Raw genomic sequence first — 18,077 nt, 5'->3', positions numbered from 1 at the left:
ACACCTATGACTGTGCGGCTAAGTACAGCTCCAACACCATATACAAGTTTGCAGATGACACCACTGTGGGGACCTGTATCGAAGGTGGTGATGAATCAGCATACAGGAGGGAGACTGAAAATTTGGCTGAGTGGCGTAATAAAAACAATATCTCAATGTCATTAAGACCAAGGAACGGATTTTAGACTTCAGGAGAGGGCAACCAGAGGTCCCTGAGCCAATAATCATCGGAGGATCTGAGGTGGAGAGGGTCAGCAACTTTAAATTCCTGGGTGTCACATCTCAGAGGACCTGACTTGGACCTATTACATAAATATAATTGTAAAGAAAGCACGACAGTGCCTCTACTTCCTCAGAAGTCTACGGAGATTTGGCTTGTCACCAAAAACCTTAGCAAACTTCTATAGATGTGTGGCGGAAACTGTGCTGACTGGCTGATTTACAGCCTGGTATGGGAACACTAAAGTCTTTGAGTGGGAAATCCCACAAAAAGGTTGTGGATTTGGCCCAGTACATCATGGGTAAAGCCCTCCCAACCATTGAGCACATCCACATGAAATGTTACTGTAGAAAAGCAGCATCCGTCATCAAACATCCTCACCACCCAGACCGTGCTCTTTTCTCACTGCTGCCATCAGGTAAAGGTACAAGAGCCTCAGGACTCACACTTACTACCCCTATATCATCAGGCTGTTGAATAAAAGGGGTAACTACACCCATTTACGGACTCTTTTCTCTTGTTACTTCATGCCTGCTCTTTGTTTTTATCTACATTCGCACAGTTTGTTGGTGATTGATCCTGTTTACAGTCACTGTTCTATAGATTTGCTAAGTATGCCTGAAGAAAAGAACCCCAAGTTTATTTGTGGTGACATGCATACACTCAGACAATAAATTTTACTTTAAACTTTTTGCAGGAATACTTGCTTCTGCATTAATCATTAGTATTTGGAATGCACTGCTTGAGAGACTGGTGGGGAGTGGAACGAGGAGGGTTAATTCAAATTTAAAAGCAGCTTGTAAGAAGGGAGTGCTCAAAGGGAAATATTGTGGAGATACACTCAGTGGCCACTTTATCAGGCACACCTGCTCAATAGTCAGCCAGTCACATGGCAGAACTCAATGCATAAAAGCAAGCAGACATGGTCAGCTGTCAGAAGTTTGGTTGTTGTTCAGACCAAATATCAGGATGGGGGAAGAACTGTGATCTAAGTGACTTTGATAAAGGACTGATTGTTGCAGACAAATGGGGTGGTTTGAGTGACTTAGAAACTGCTGATCTTCTGGGATTTTCATGCATGGCAGTCTCTAGAGTTTACAGAAAATGGTGCAAAAAAACAAACAAAAAAGAACAATGAGGTGACAGTTCTGTGGGTGCAAACAGTTGTTAATGAGAAAGGTCAGATGGGAATGGCCAAGCTGGTTCAAACTGACAGGAAGTTGACAGCGGCTTAAGCACCCACATGTTACAATGGTGGAGTGCAGAAGAGCTTCTCTGATCGTACATCATGTTGAACCCGGAGGTGGATGGGCTCCAGCGGCAGAAATCCATGAACATACACTCAGTGGCCACGTTATTAGATAATAAAATAGATACTGAGTGTGAGGACACAGCCGTTCAAATAAGCGCCTCACTAGCACTTTATCATGGGCAGTTCGGCTTGGGCAATTAATGCTGGCCGCGGCACTAATTTTTTCCTCCACAATAAATTCCTTTGAGAACTCCTTTCAAAAGCTGACAAGTTAACAACACGCTGAATGCTAGGCATTTATGTCTATGCAGCAGTACGCCCACAAACGACCACGGAGAAGGGAGAAATCTCATGGGGATATGCAAATATACAAAACATTCGAGTCAATCCTCAGAGCTTGCGGGAAGCTCTGCTCTGTAGAAATAAAGAACCTCATTGTTGTTGAATATAAATCCACTGTTATGATGATTTCAGCAGCACATGTTTATTGTTTTATTGTTCTAATAATCCACAATTTTGTTTAAAAATTGTGCAATCATGATTTCACTGTGTTTGCTTCACCAGCAAATCAAGAGAAATTCCTTTCATTGTTTTCATATAAAATTTCATATTGCGGGTCAGCATGGTCAGTGAAGCACTATTACAGCAGCAGCAGCAGTCGCAATCAGGGTTCGATTCCCGCCGCAGTCTGTAAGAAGAGCACATGTCCTCCCTGTGACCCTGTGAGTTTCCCCCAGGTGCTCCATCTCCCCCCACATTCCAAGCACGTACGGTTCGGGTAAGCAACGGACATGCTCTGTCAGCACAGGAAGCAAGGTGACACCTGCGGGCTGCTGAGCCCAATCCCCGCTGATCTGACTTGATGCAAAGCGACGCATTTCACTGTGTTTTTCGAAGCACGTGAGCCAAATAAAGGTAAACTTCATCTTTCTCGTTCTTCTCTTTGTAACTTTGGGTTTGGTTTTCCCCTCATTAGATCCAATTTTTCAGGGCTCCCTGTCAGTGCGGTTGCAAACAGAATGGGAGTTTGAAAAGGTGACGGTTGGACGATGTTTGGAGAGCAACCTCATTGGTATTCTCTGTAGTTATTAAGGCTGTTGCGACCGCCAAGAGGTATTTGACTGCAATCCAAGTTTTGACATATGATTGACAGTGCCTTCATTGAATAAAAGCAATGAAGCTCAAATGAGGAAAGCAATTACAACCACCAAAATGTCTTGTCAGTGCCAGGCCGGTGTGGACAGACTGAAGGATTTGGCTTGGCGCCACTCCACTCTTTAGTTAGAGTGGATGCTAGAGGCTGTTCCTATTCATGGATGATAAGAGTACAAGAAGTCACAGATGTAAAATAATTAAAATATTTCCCTCATGTAATTTTTAATGTGGTCCAAATGGCTCCTTTTATATTGTAACCATTTAATGATTCAACTTCAGCAGATGTATTGTGGAGAGCATTCCAACTGGTTGTATGGAAGCTCCAATGCAGAGGCTTGTAGACTCAACCAGCTCCATGAAGGACATCTCCAAAATGTGCTGCCTCAAGGTGGCCGCATCCATCATTAAGGATCCTCACCATCAGGGCCATGCCCTCTTCGCATTACAAGCATCAAAGACTCAAGTACATTTATTATCAAAGGAGCTTTACAGAGTACAACTCTGAGATTCGTCCTCCCACAGGCTGCTGTGAAACCATGGAACCCGTTCACGTCAACATCAAACACCAAATGTGCGAAGGAAGAGTAAATTTCGTGAACAGCAAAAAGCGAGCGAGCAGTACATAGAATGTCCGACATCAAACCAGGAGTCTAGCAGTATTCAGTTTAGTTCAGTCCAGCGCTGTGCTGCTCACCCACTGCAGGCAGGGGGGCCATTCTTCACCCAAAGTGCCCCAATCTGCATCGATTGCCTCAATCAAACCAGTCAAAAACAGTGAAAAAAATAACCAGAATCCAGTAACATGAGCCTCAAAGTCCCCAAAATGAGTCCACAACCTCACCGATCAATCCTTATAACAGTCTCCTGCACTTTCAATAGACAACGGACAATAGATGCAGGAGTAGGCCATTCAGCCCTTTGAGCCAGCACTGCCATTCAATGTGATCATGGCTGATCATCCACAATCAGTACCCCGTCCCTGCCTTCTCCCCATATCCCTTGACTCTGCCACTTTAAGAGCTCTATGTAACTCTTTCTTGAAAGCATCCAGAGAATTGGCCTCTGGAAGCAGCCCGAGAGAGGGAGAGGAGGAATGGTCAAACACAGGCAGAAGATGCCAAACAGCCACCCATCCTCCACTCTCACCCTCGTCGACTTTAACCTTGCTCAACGCCTCAAATGGGGAGACACAATGGAGTCAAACATGGGCCACAAACTCCACTCCAAACCTCACCCAACTCCTAGGCAGGAGGTAGAGGAGCCTGAAGTCCCACAGCTCCAAGTTCAAGAACAGCTGCTTCCCTTCAACCATTTGGTTCTTGAACCAGCAGCTGACGTAGCCCTGATCACCACAGTTTAACAACACCATGACCACTTCGATCTTTACACCAAAACTGATTTCCTTGTTCCAAATGTGCTTCCTTGTAAAAATTGTGTTTAAGTAAACTTTTCTTGTGAATGCTGCTTAAATGATGCTCTATGTCTGCCTTTGCGAACGATCCTTTCAAGCAGAAACCAAGCAGAATTCTTGCAAGTTGTACCAAAAATATTACTGGGAAATATAGTTCTCGAACATTAATTTTATATTTTTAGTAGCATGGAATTGTGCAAGCGTGACCTACAATTCTAAACCTGCCCCCACCAAATGATATCTCCTTGAAATGAGATGCGATGGACCTGATCAGCCATTTAATTAATTAATTTAGAGAGATTCAGGATGTAGTAGGCCCTTCCAGTCCGTCTGACCCTTCTGTTTCATGGACATCAATATCCACCCACTTGTCACTACACGCTCACAACATGACCTCTAGCGTTCTCCCCACAGTCATTATTTAAAATGCCCCAAGCCCATGTCTCACGGGTGTGGGTTCAACATTTGGTTGCTGGAAAGTGTGCAACAGAGTCAGGGGTGATGCTACACTTTTTATTCTAGCTGCAAGAGAGTCTACGCAAATGGCCAGAAAGCTTGGGACACAAGCGTCTCCTAAACAACCAATGCACAGCTATCTGAAGCAGCAGCATCCAGCTGTACACATTAAATGGCAATTAATATGAATCGATGGCCGAACCAAGCCACCTAGTTCAAATCTCTTGACCTAGGTGAAGTTGGTAATTTGTCCCCCCCAACCTCACCTTCTCTCCTTTTCCATTCCCGATTCTGGCTCCCTTCTTAGCCCTTCTCTTCTGCTCACCTGCTTATCACCTGCCTCTGGTACCCCTCCTCCTTCCCTTTCCCCCATCATCAACTCTCCTATCCTATCAGATTCCTTCTTATTCAGACGTATACCTCTTCCACCTATCACCTCCCAGCTTTTTACTTCATTCCCCTCTCTACCACCCACCTACCTTCCCCTTCACCTGGCTTCACCTATCACCTGCCAGTTTGTACTTCTGCCCCCCTCCCCCCACCTTCTTATTTTGGTTTATTCCGGTCCCAATGAAGGGTCTCAGCCCAAAAGAGTGACTGTTCATTCCTCTCCATAAATAATGCCTGCCCTGCGGTATTTACCCAGCATTTTGTTGTGTTCCTCAAGATTTCCAACATCTGCAGAATCTCATGTGTATATGTCGAGTCTCAATAGGTTTACAAAAGTCATCTGACCAACCTTTTCTCTAAACCTCAAAGAATATTTTTAAAATCTTAAACTATAAGCAAACTGCACAGGGAGTTTCTCAAAAAAGAAAATGCTTATTAAAATTTTAATTACAGCCCTTCGTTAAACCTTCGTTCCTTCAGACATTAACCTGACATTGCTCAGATTAATACAGGACCGCCTGCTAGCTGTTTCAGCCTTTCAAATTAAGTCTTGCACCATTTAAGGTTTCTCTTCCTATCTTCTATGTTAAAGATTAACTTTGGGATGTAAGATTTACCTTCAACATCCAAATAAGCTGAGCTTAATTATGGGTGAGTCCTTTAACACTGCGAATCAATTTTATGGTGATGAAGTCTTTCTCGAGATCCAGTGCAAGTAAATTATGGAAGGCCAGATACAACATCAATAACTGGATCTGCTCAGTGTTCAACTCCTTAACATTATCAGCAAACAAATTCCTCCTGAGCTAATTGGTAAAGTATCATTTGGTAAGATGGCGGCACACTCGGACGCAGAGGCCTCTCATGGGCCAACCAAAGGTGCTTTTATTTTAAAAAACGCCTTTTTTTACGATCACAAGACAACGTTGGACTCCAAAAACTCTGGGTACTGCAGGTCAACCCCATCAGTAAGCTGCTCGTTTGTGGAGGAGCTGAACTTGGTGCAGACCGTGTTGCCGCCTGGTATGGTAGGCATCAAAGGGTTCGGAGATGGTGTGCAAAGATGACAGACAGTGTAACTGTGGATGATTGTCTTGGATGTTTCTTTTGCGATCCTGAGACCCTGTTAGACATCGATAACATAAGATGCCACAGGCCTGTTTCCCTTGCTTGGTGTTGATGCAACATGCAGCAGGGGAGCCGAGTGGCATCGGCTGTAATGAGAGCTAGGCCTCAAGCTTTCCTGCTGCTGCAGCCCAGGAGAGGAGACGATGGAGGCGGTGTTGCATAGTGTCCATGCTCGACTGGGGATTGGCCTCTCCCATCAGTGCTGCCCTCAAGTTTTGATTGGTTGAATGACAAGCTGGATTGTGTGTGCGTGTGTTTGTCTACGGACTCCGGGGAAATGCACCATCAATTTGAGGGGCATGTCATTCAGGGACTTGGGCTATATAGATTGGTTTTCTGCATGACTGTATATGTGATCACTATCTTGAATATGCTGTGCGCCTTCCGCTGTGCATGCTTTGCACCTTGGCCCCAGAGGAATGGTGTTTCGTTTAACTATATTCATATATGGCTGAATGATAATTAAATCTGAATTTGATTTGATTTGAATTGTATTTGATCCTGAATGGTGGTGAAGGCCAATTGTTCAGGTCCTGGCAGAAATCAGTAGAACACTACAGCACAGAATCATGCCCTTCAGCCCATCTAGTCTGTGTTGAACTATTACTCTGGCTGGTCCCATCACCCTGCACCTAGACTAGAACCCTCCAAACCCTCCCATCCATGTACTTATCCAAAACTTCTCTTAAAAGCTGATATGGAACCTGCAGCCACCGCTTCCACTGGCAGCCGGCTTCACTGTCTAACCACCTTCCGAGTGAAGCTCCCCCTCAGATGTTTCACCTTCCACCCATGACCTCTGGTTCTAATTTCACCCAACCTCAGTGGAAAAAGCCTCCTTGTATTTTCCCTATCTGTACCCTCACAATTTTATATATCTCTATCAAATCTCCCCATATTTTTGTACTCTCTAGGGAATGACATCCAAACCTATTCAACTTATCCCTATAAATCCGATTCGCAGTTTCCGGCAACATCCTTGTAAACTTTCTCAGTACCCTTTTGGTCCACCAAAGGTTTTATGTAAATGGTGCTTCATTCTCATAAGCAACACCCTTACAGATGAAAGCAAATGCCATGGGTAGATGCTCTGAATTGTATCTGTAATGGTAGAAACATGCACAGGCCTTTGACTCCAGCAGTGTCAATAGCAGATGCTTCCCCTTCACTACTTTAGTTATCCATCTATCAGGGCCGGCGAGACAGATACGTCTCTACCCAAGGAGATGCAAGGTGCTCCTTCCCTCCACTAGCCTGCAGGTCACCCTCGGGCAAGGTGTAGCACCTGCTTAGCACACCCTCCCCCACCCCCCACCAGTCAGGGTCATGTGAAGCCATGGGAGCAGGTGGTGGATGGTTTATGAGCAGCTGGTGCATATCACAACTCCTGGTTTTGCAAACACTGACACCAGGCAGACAATCTCTGAAGAGTATTGATCATGGCTGGGGTCACCCATCTTGTAAAGACACTGAATGGCAAACCATTTCTGGAGAGAAAATTACCAAGAATTATCATGGCCATGGACCGTGATCACCCACATCATTCAACACAGCACCTATCTATCCATCTGTTACAAGGATTACCCCTTAATAGTAATGATCAGAGAGACACAGAGAGAATCTGCATTTACTGACAAGTACCTCCATTGTCTCAACTAAAAAGAATATGGGTTCACTGACTGTGTGCATTTCCACTAGGTGTAGTTGACCCTCCATGAACAGGGAAAGAATAGAAAAAGTGATGCCCAGGAAATAAGTCTACACTGGTCAGGTGTTTCTCGTGGTCCCAATATGATCTCCGCGTGTCCAACGTGGTGTCCTCCACATCCGTGCTGGTTGGGCCCCGGAAAGTTGTCGCTGCCTCAGCTTCCAAAATCTTTCATTCTTATTCATTCCCTGATCAGATTGGTCGCTGATGTTTCAATTTCATTGGCTCAAGATCACCTGACTGACCCATGTCAATTCTCATTGGAAGTAAACACGAGGAAATCTGCAGATGCTGGAAATTCAAGCAACACACACAAAATGCTGGTGGAACGCAGCAGGCCAGGCAGCATCTACAGGGAGAAGCGCTGTCGATGTTTCAGGCCGAGACCCTTCGTCAGGACTAACTGAACTTACCATCTTTCCTTTCAGTTAGTCCTGACGAAGGGTCTCGGTCCGAAACATCGACAGCGCTTCTCCCTATAGATCCTGCCTGGCCTGCTGCGTACCACCAGCATTTTGTGTGTGTTGCTCATTGGAAGTAGCCCATATTGTTTTATGCCCTTTGCCTGCAACCTCAGGCCTTAGGTGATGACTTTTGTTCTTTTCAACTCTGACTGGTTCAAACCAGTCAAACTGGCTCAGCCAGACACTGGGCCCAGATAACAAGTTTACTTCTGCAAACCTGCCACCTTACACCATAAACTGCTCCTGACCTCAGTTTTAGCAGATCATTAGCAGAAACTCCTCATGTCCACGTTCAATTGCTCTGATTAAATTACCCCAGAGGAAGAATCAGTTCAGAAGTTCACAAAATGGCAGCTGCAACGACAATCTCACAAAATGGTCAAATCCCTTCCTGTTCACTGATTGTAGTTCTTTCTGACCAACGTATCTATCTATTTACTTATTTATAAATACTGCATGGAACAGGCCCTCCCAGCCCAACTAGAGCCAGGAACTTAACTATAACTATAACCTAATCTCATGACAAGTTACAATGACCAAATAACCTACTAACCGGTCCACCTTTGGACCGTGGGAGGAAACTGGAGCACCTGGAGGAAACCCATGTGCTCACGGGAAGGATGAACAAACTTCTTGCAGAGAACGCTGGGACTGAACTCTCAACTCCCAACGCCCTGAGCGGTAATAGTTTCACACTAACCGCCATATGCTACAGTGATGCACATTCATCTTCAACTGTAAACAAAAAGAAGCCAAGTACTGGGTAATGATCTCCAAAATCAGTCTCTGTAATTATTTGGTTTTACCGTAGATTGTGAAGCAAATTACATATAATCTTAAAGTATTATATTATAGAAAATAACTATGATGTGAAAGCATAACAATCTTGCTCACCACTCCTCCGAAATATTTCCCCACATTGAAATCGTTGAGACTCTGAAGTTCCAAGTAGGCTGCTCCGATTTCTTTTGATAGTTCCAACCCCTCATAGAAAGGCACGCAGCTCCCTTTATCGGACGCACACAGTGGACATGAACAAGCTGGACTCTCTTCTGTTGAGAAGTTCAAAATTCCATGAATTTCATTTAAAAATATTGCTCGAAGTGTTATATAAATTCCAAAAATAAATAATGTCATGTCAGATACATTTACTGTAATTTACATCTCTGCAGGCAACTCAACCTTTATTAAATGACAACTTCAGTAGATTTATAGAGCATCTTATCAATTCTGTCACAGCACTTCACTTCAATTATTTAAGTGCACAGTAAAATCCAACAAGTAGCAGGAAGGTGAAAAAATAAATAATCTGATTTTGCAAATGTTAACTGAGTGACAAGTGTTAATCAGAATTACGAGCAGAATCTCTCACCTGCTGTGAGAAAAATTTGAGAATAATTTCCACCAATTGATAGACAGTTGAGACTCACATAAACTTCACAGATTCACAAGCTGGTTGCAGACTGGAGAGGGGCCAATTTGTGTGTACCCCACTAATCCCACTCCCCAACTGCATCCTCATAACCTTGCAAATCCTTTCCTTTCAGATATCTATCCAACTCCCATTTGAACACTGCAGTTGTTCTTCGTCCTTCACTAATTGAAGCACTGAATTCCAAATTACAACAATTCATCGGGTTTAAAAATAAATTTTACTTGTATCACATTTAGCTCTTCAGTCAATTACCTTCATCGGATGTCCAAGGTTTGTGACCCTTCCCTCTGCTCCCCTGAGCAATGGGAACTGTTCCTCCCTGTCTTTGCCTTTCATTGATCTAACTGCTTTTGAACCTTGTGATTCCGATCAATGTCATTATTTAATGTTGCGATGTCACATGTGAGTAAGCACAAAGCATTGGAGTGATCTTCCAAGATCGGAGACACTTTGAAATTGGAGACTGAGGATCAAATTTGTTTACTTAGTTCTGTGGAAAGACAGCTAGCAGGTTTGTTCAAAGGGCTTTACAACGGTATGATTTCTGACAGTGATTTCATACTTACATTTTTACAAAAACTAAAAGGATGTGTTCAACACATTATGTAAGACACTTACTGCAAACCTTGGTGAAGGAAAAGGCACCTGGATGATGGAGAAATGGAGCGCCATGTGGGAGGGAAGGGTCAGATTGATCTTGGAGTGGGTTAAAAGGTCGTCACAACATTGTGAGCTGAAGGGCCTGCACTGTGCTGTCCTCTTCTATGTTCAATGATGTTAAATAAAATCAGAATCAGGTTTATTACCACTGACATAGCATGTCATGAAATTTGTTGTTTTGCAGCAACAGTACAGTACAATACATTATAAAGTATATAAATTACAATAAGATATATATGTACACATCTCTAGCAGAAGAAATATAAGGCGCTCCTTCTCTCCACAAGCCTACACCATTAGACAAGGTGTATCACCTACTTAGCCCCCCCGCCCCATCAGATTCATGTGAAGACATGGAATCAGGTGATCAATGGTCTATCAGCAGCTGGTCCATTTCACGAGTCCTGGTTATGCAACCGCTGATGCCAGGCAGGCAATCTCTGAAAAGTATCGACAATGGCCGGGGTCACCCGTCTTGTAAGACACTGCCCAGAAGGTGGTAATGGCAAACCACTTCATTTAAAAATTTGCCAAGGACAATCATGGTCTCCATGATCACCCACATCATACAACATGGTCCAGAGCCAACAAACTGTCTCTGAATGTGAACAAAAGAGATGGTTGTTGACTTCAGGAGAGCACGGAGCGACCACTCTCCGCTGAACATTGATGGCTCCTCCATTGGGATCGTTAAGAAAACCAAATCTCTTGGTGTTCACCTGGCGGAGAATCTCACCTGGTCCCTCAACACCAGCTCCATAGCCAAGAAAGCCCAGCAGCATCTCTACTTTCTGTGAAGGCTGAGGAAAGTCCATCTCCCACCCTCCAACCTCATCACATTCTACAGAGGTAGTATTGAGAGCATCCTGAGCAGCTGCATCACTGCCTGATTTGGGAATTGCATGGTCTCGGATCACAAGACTCTGCAGCGGATAGTGAGATCAGCTGAGAAAATCATTGGGGTCTCTCTTCCCACCATTACAAATATTTACACCACACGCTGCACCCGCAAAGCTAACAGTATTGTGAAGGACCCCACGTGGCCCTCATACAAACTCTTCACCCTCCTGCCATCCGGCAAAAGGTACTGAAGCATTTGGGCTCTCACGATCAGACTGTGCAACAGTTTCTTCCCCCAATCCATCAGACTCCTCAATACCCAGAGTCTAGACTGACATCTGCAACATTTATTATTATATTGAAATTTGTCCTCTACTGTGCCTATTGTCGTTTATTAATTATTGTACTGCCCTCCACTGTTTTGTGCACTTTATGTAGTCCTGTGTAGGTCTGTAGTCAAGTGTAGTTTTTGTGTTGTATTATGTAGTCTAGTGTAGCCTTATGTTGTCTCACATAACCTAATGTAGTTTTGTGTTGTTTCATGTAGCACCATGGTCCTGGAGGAACGTTGTTTCATTTTTTCTGTGTACTGTACCAGCAGTTTATGGTCAAAATGACAATAAAAAGTGACTTGACTTGATCGCACAAAATGATAATGAGGATATTTATATGCAAAAAGATAGCAAAAGTAGTGAGGTAGTGTTCATGGGCTGGTTCATTGTCCATTCAGAAATCTGACTGCAGAGGGAAGGAAGCTGTTCCTGAACCATTCAGTGTGAGACTTCAGGCTCCTGTACCTCCTGAACCTCCTCCCTGATGGTAATAACAAGCATGCTATGGGTGATTATAGATGCCACAGTTTCTTAGGCATTGCTATTTGAAGGAAGACTTCTGCCCATGATGGAGCTACCTGTGTTTGCAAACTTCTTCGGCTTTTTCCGATCATGTACAGTCACTCCAGATAGTGATGCAACTGGTTAGGATGCCTCTATTAGTTCTCCTTATCACCTCTTCTATTCCAAGAACAAGCCCAGCCTCTTCAATCTACCAACATACATAAAGTTAGTCTTGAATTTATGCAATAGCGATTGACGGTGTGCAGTGTGGGAGCATCAAGTTCAATTAAATAAATTCAGCTTAATTTTATTTAGACTATTAAATCAAATTATATTTGACAGAGGAATTTTGCTGTTAGTATACAGTACTTTGAACTGATAATATGCCAAGAGTTTGTCATCTGAAAGAATGCAGCGAGTCAGAGTATTTTATAATTATTTACTTATTCATCAGGAGCTGGGCAGCTAGTTCAGGTTTAATTGTCATTCAACCATACACATGTATACTGCTAAATTGGGTCAAAGGTGCAAAGCACAGTTCATAGCGTCACAGATTAATATCAACACAAGTCCGAGTGGAGTGGCCAGAAGAGTGATGATGCATGCGATGTCATTCTGAAGCCACGTTTCTGCAAGAACAAGCAGGCAGCAGTTCCTCATCTCACGCTGAGTCAGCCACAGATGAAGGTAATCCAGCAGTGTCTTCCAGGGAGCAAGCACTGGAGAGCAGCACCAATGGGTGAGCCGGCCTGCAGGGCTCAGCCCCAAGTCCTGCACAGATTCCTGGCGCCTCTGTTCTCTCCCACACCACCTCTGCACCTCCTTCCCTGGGTGGCTGATCACTGACCAGGCCAGCATTTATTACCCCTCCATAAATGCCCTCAAGAAGGTGGCGGTGAACCACAGCATTTAAACCGCCACAGTCCTTCTGGTGACAGTTCTCCTATTACGCATTCGTACAGGGAATGTCAGCACTTATGTCATATGGCAATAACAGAGTAATATAATATTTCCACGTCAGGACTGTGGCCGCTGTGTGGCAATGCTCCCAGGTGCCTGAAACCCTTGTGCTTTGTTAGCCAGAAGGGACTGCAGTCTACAAATTAGTGGATTTGGATAAATCAAGGACAGGGTGAGCAGCAAAACTATTTGTCTTTGTTTCCCCACCCCACCCCCCATCTGGTGAACTCTGAGTTAATTCTTGCTCTCGGATAACCAAATCAGAGCAATTGAACGTGGACTCAAGGAGCTTCAGGTCATCACCTGCTAAACCCAAGACCATTCTCAGGCAAGTAGCTATATGTTATGTAAAGTGGCAGACTTACTGCAGAGGTGATCTGTCATCTTGTTAGGCTCCATGTCTGGATCACCTAGTTTTGACTGGTTTGACCAGTCGGAGCTGAAAAAAACAAGGCTGGGTGGCAGAAGCCATGAAACAACGTTGGTTGTAGCCCTGGACTACAAAAAGATGACCCAGGTAGGTCAGGTGATCTTGAGCCAATGGGATGGAGATCCATCAGTTCAACTGATAAGGAACGTTAGAAGAGTCAGGAACAGTGATGAGTCCGCAGCAACCAGAGACCAACCATCATGGATGAAGAGGACCCCACGGACATATGGAAATGGGGACAACAAGGAACGCCTGGCCAGTATAGACTCCTTTCCCAGGTATTACCTTTTCTCTTCATTGACTGTTCATGGACGGTCAACGAATTCCAGCAGGGGTGCACACAGCTAATTAGTCTGTGAACCCATGTGCTCTTTAATTGAAGCAATAAAGGTTACTTCTCAGATTCTCTCTGATCATTGTTACTAAGGAGTAGTCTCTTACACCTTCTTGGTGGTAAAGATCATGGGGTTGAGAGGCATTGCCAAACTAATCTACGTCAGCAGCTGTAGTCAGTGTACATTACCAGTGGCAGAGTAAGTGTATTCTCCTGAGTGCCAGTTGTGGAGGACTATCCACAGTAATGGCACTAAATATTAAAGGTAGCTGGTCAGGCTCTTTCCCACTGAAGATGATCACTGCCTGATGACCGTGTCAGATCGATTGTGAAAATGTGCAAGTGCGCATACGGCAGATTGATCGTGTGGTGAATCGACTGGGCCTCCTACGCACGTAGGGCTCGCTCCTTTGGCACAGGCCTCTAAGTCCACATGCTTTTTCTCTCCAGCAGGTCCAGGTCAGTCCTCCCGCACTGTAAACGGGCCTGGTTCGTTCTTTCCGCACTCTGCGCTGCCCAGCATGTAAAAACTCAGTAAAAACATTCAGTCCTGCTGCCCCATCATCTGTCTTGCTCTGTTAAATAACAACTGGTATTTGAAAAAGTTACTAATCAACCCTTGTCTAAATATTGCCTGGGTCTTGTTACAGACAGGTATACACTGCTTCATTGCTGAGAAATTATCAGAGGAACTCCCACTTCTGATCTTATGCTACGGGGTAAGTCATTAATGAAATAGCTGTAAGTGGATGGGCCTAGGTCATTGACCTCACAAAATCCAATGGTAATTTTTTAAAAAGTTTTTATATTTCAAGATACAATGTGGAATAGGTCCTTCCAGCTCAATGAGCCAAACTGCTCAGCAACCCATTTTTTTAACCCTAGTCTAATCATTGTTATGTCTGTGGATTGTTTAGATCAGATTCCACTTTATTGTCATTGTGCCGAGTACAGATACAAAGCCAAATGAAAAGCAGTTAACATCTAACCAGAAATGCAAAGAATAGTGTCATTTACAAAATAACTGCAAATAAAAAGTGCTAGAGCACACAAATATAAAAGTACTGAGACTATGGGTGTAATACTGTTTAGCGCTGTGATTTGAGGTTCAGCAGGGTCACAGCCTCAGGGAAGAAGCTCTTTCTGTGTCTGCTGGTGTGGGAGCAGAGGCTCTTGTAGCGCCTGCCAGATGGGAACAGAGTAAAAGGTCCATGGTTAGGGTGAGATGCATCCTTGATAATGCTTTTTGCCCTGCCCAGGCAGCGTTTATGGAAGATGTTCTCAATGGTGGGCAATTGGGTGCCGATAATCCACTGGGCAGTTTTCACCACACGCTGGAGTGCTTTGCAGTCCAAAACGGGGCAATTGCCATACCACACTGAGATGCAGTGGGTGAGTATGCTCTCAATGGTACAGCGGTAGAAGTCCGTCAGTATCCTGGGACAGAGGTGAGCTTTCTTGATGCTCCGCAGGAAATAAAGGCACTGTAGCACCTTTTTGATCAGGATGGAGGAAACAGGACCAAACCTATGTGTTCACGGGGTGGGCGTACCAGCTCCTTACAGAGGACACCAGACTGCATTCCGAACTCTAACGCCCTCTCGTAGTAGCATCGTGCTAACTGCTATGCTACCGTGGCGTCCCACGGTGTGAGATGGTTGATCACTTCAGTAAGTGGAGAGTCCTCTGCCAGCCAAGCAATGGTTGCTGGACAAGCATCATGTAGGGGTAGGAGGGCAGTTGTCAAGCCAAAGACCAGCAACGCACAAGACTAATTGGTTCATGTTTCTATCTTGATTGCCTTGATCAGATGAATAAGTATGACCTGGACTAACTAACTAACTAACTAACACACACACACACACACACACACACACACACACACACACACACACACACACACACCCCCCCCCCCCCCCCGGAGGAACTCAGCAAGTCAGGCAGCATCTATGGGAGAGGGTAAGCAGTCGATTTTTTGGGAGTGGAAAGGGGATCAAAGCCAGAAAAAGAAGGTGGTGGGGGAGGCAGGGGAAGGAGTGAAAGGTGATAGGTCAGACCAGGAGTTGGGGATGGTGGGTGGGTGGGTGAGGGAGGGGAGGTGAAGTGTGAAACTGGGAGGTGATGTGTAACAGGTAAAGAACTGAAGAAGAAGGAATCTGGTAGGAAAAGAGAGTGGACCGTGGGAAGAAAGGGAAAGGGGGGGGCACCAGAGGGAGGTAATGGGCATGTGAGGAGAAGGGAAGGGCTAAAAAGGGGGAGACAGAACGTGGAATGGTAAAAAGAGAAAGTGGAGGGATGTACTGAGCCAAGTACCACCTAACATCGTTCCTTTTAGTCCTATGACATTGAAAATGTCAAATTTGCTAGTGTCACGATCTGAATGGTGGACGAACGGAGTGTCATTGTGCAGTCAACCTAGGGGATGAATTGCCACCACAAAATTACTCAGCAATAGCAGACAATGACACACATGCATCCTTCCTCTGCATCTAGTTTCTCTGGCTCACTGCCTCCCTTCCTCCCTGAGAAATATCAGCCTGAAATATGACAATGCTTTCTGAGCACAGTCTCTGGAGATCTAATCTCGGAAAGTCACGGTCAAGTTCAGAGATGTAGAATTCTCCTGCTGCTGACAAATTCATCCTGGATTGGTATGTATTACACACTTACCTCAGTAGCCACTTTATTAGGTACACCAGTAAATATCTAATCAGCCAATCATGAGGCAGCAAATCAATGCATAAAACCATGCAGATGTGGTCAAGAGGTTCAGTTATTATTCAGACCAAACGTCAGAATGGGGGAGGAATGTGATCCAAGTGACTTTGACCGTGGAGTGATTGTTGGTGTCAGACAGGGTGGTTTGAGTATCTCCTGGGATTTTCACGCACAACAGTCTCCAGAGCAGAGCTGCCTAACATTTTTATGCCATGGACCCTGACCGTTAACAGAGGGGTCCATGGACTGCTGGGAACCGCTGCTCTGGAGTTTACACAGAATGATTCGAGAAACATAAACATCCAGTGAGCGGCAGATCTGTGGGCGGAAGCACCTTGTTAATGAGAGAGGCCGTAATATCCAGACTGGTTCAAGCTGACAGAAAAGCAACAGTAACTCAGGTAACCACGTGTTCCAACAGTGGTGTGCAGAAGAGCATCTGTGAATGCACAACATGTCGAACCTTGAAATGGATGGACTATAGTAACAGAAGACCAAACCGGGTTCCACTCCTCCACCTAATAAAGTGGCCACTGAGAGTATAGGGCAGCATTATCTCCGCAATCAGTGGAATGAATTCTGGGACCAAAGCATAAGTGCACAAAAGCTACTGGATAGCATGAACATTTACTGCCCTGGAATCAAGGCGCTGCCGTCTGGAGGAATAAAACAGAGCCAAGGTCAGACTCTTCGGTCACTTCCCCCAAAATCCTGCACTGAAAGGCTGACGCATGACAGAAACATGTCAGCTTGCCTTGTTGGGTGAACAGAGAGAAACCCCTCAGCAAGATGGCCAGTCATTGTGTTTAACCTAATAAACACATTAATGGAACGGCGTGGTAGCGCAGTGGTTAGCACAGCACTTTACAGTACCAGTGACCCAGGTTCAATTCCCACTGCTGCCTGTTAGGAGTTTGTATGTTCTCCCCGTGACCGTGTGGATTTCCTCCAGATGTTCCAGTTTCCTCCCACAGTCCTTAGACAGTTAATTGGTCAATGAAATGGTCCTGTGATTTGGCAAGGGTTACGTCAGGAGTTGCTGGGTGGTGTGGCACGAAGGGCCAGAAAGGCCAACACCACACTCTATCTCAATCAATAAATAAATAAAGCGCTGGTAATTTCATGCACCAGCAGACTCTGCTATGGACAGTCCCAAGCCCGGCAGTAAAAGGAGGCAAACATGAGGCTAGCAATCCTATCTCATAAAAACCCAGTGGTACAGAAACGCCAACGGAAGCCCCAAAGACCTCGTGCCTGGGAGAGGAAGGATCTTCAAAGATCAGCTATATCTGGGGACAATTTGAGAAACTGGCCCAGTACAGAGAACTCTGGCGAACTGCTGTTGGCGGTAGGAGTGACAGGCTTACGAAGAAGAAGATGCTGTTAATATTCTAAAAATGTTCAATTGGGAGGATGCAGAGAAAAGGGGCTTCTGGGCATCATGCAGGAATGTGAATTTAAAGAGTTACATGGATCACGTCTCCTACAGTACTGTGCAAAAGTCTTAAGCACGTGTAAAGCTCTACAACTTTTTGCACAGTGTTGTATTCAATTAGCTCATGTACATCTTGGTCTTAAAGAGCCAGGTAGATTCATTGAGGGAACAGAAACAAAATACAAATTCAGGGACAATTTAAGAGAGACAAAGCTATATAAAAGGAAACACCTGTATAGAATAAG

The 18,077-nt window shown here is 44.8% G+C and overlaps 1 protein-coding gene across 3 annotated transcripts in view; it reads right to left on the bottom strand.

Annotated features, from left to right (window-relative positions):
• rhobtb3 (Rho related BTB domain containing 3) overlaps nt 1-18,077 on the bottom strand; it is an 81,508-nt gene that overhangs the window by 36,607 nt on the left and 26,824 nt on the right. For all 3 annotated transcript variants that reach the window (XM_059969421.1, XM_059969422.1, XM_059969423.1), the window contains exon 4: nt 9,079-9,236. In XM_059969421.1, the coding sequence (XP_059825404.1) occupies nt 9,079-9,236 (158 nt within the window). The remainder of the gene's footprint in view (nt 1-9,078; nt 9,237-18,077) is intronic.

The sequence above is a fragment of the Hypanus sabinus genome, chromosome 5 (assembly GCF_030144855.1).
Source record: "Hypanus sabinus isolate sHypSab1 chromosome 5, sHypSab1.hap1, whole genome shotgun sequence".
Lineage (NCBI taxonomy): Eukaryota > Metazoa > Chordata > Chondrichthyes > Myliobatiformes > Dasyatidae > Hypanus > Hypanus sabinus.
This window is presented reverse-complemented; position numbering and strand designations above follow the sequence as displayed.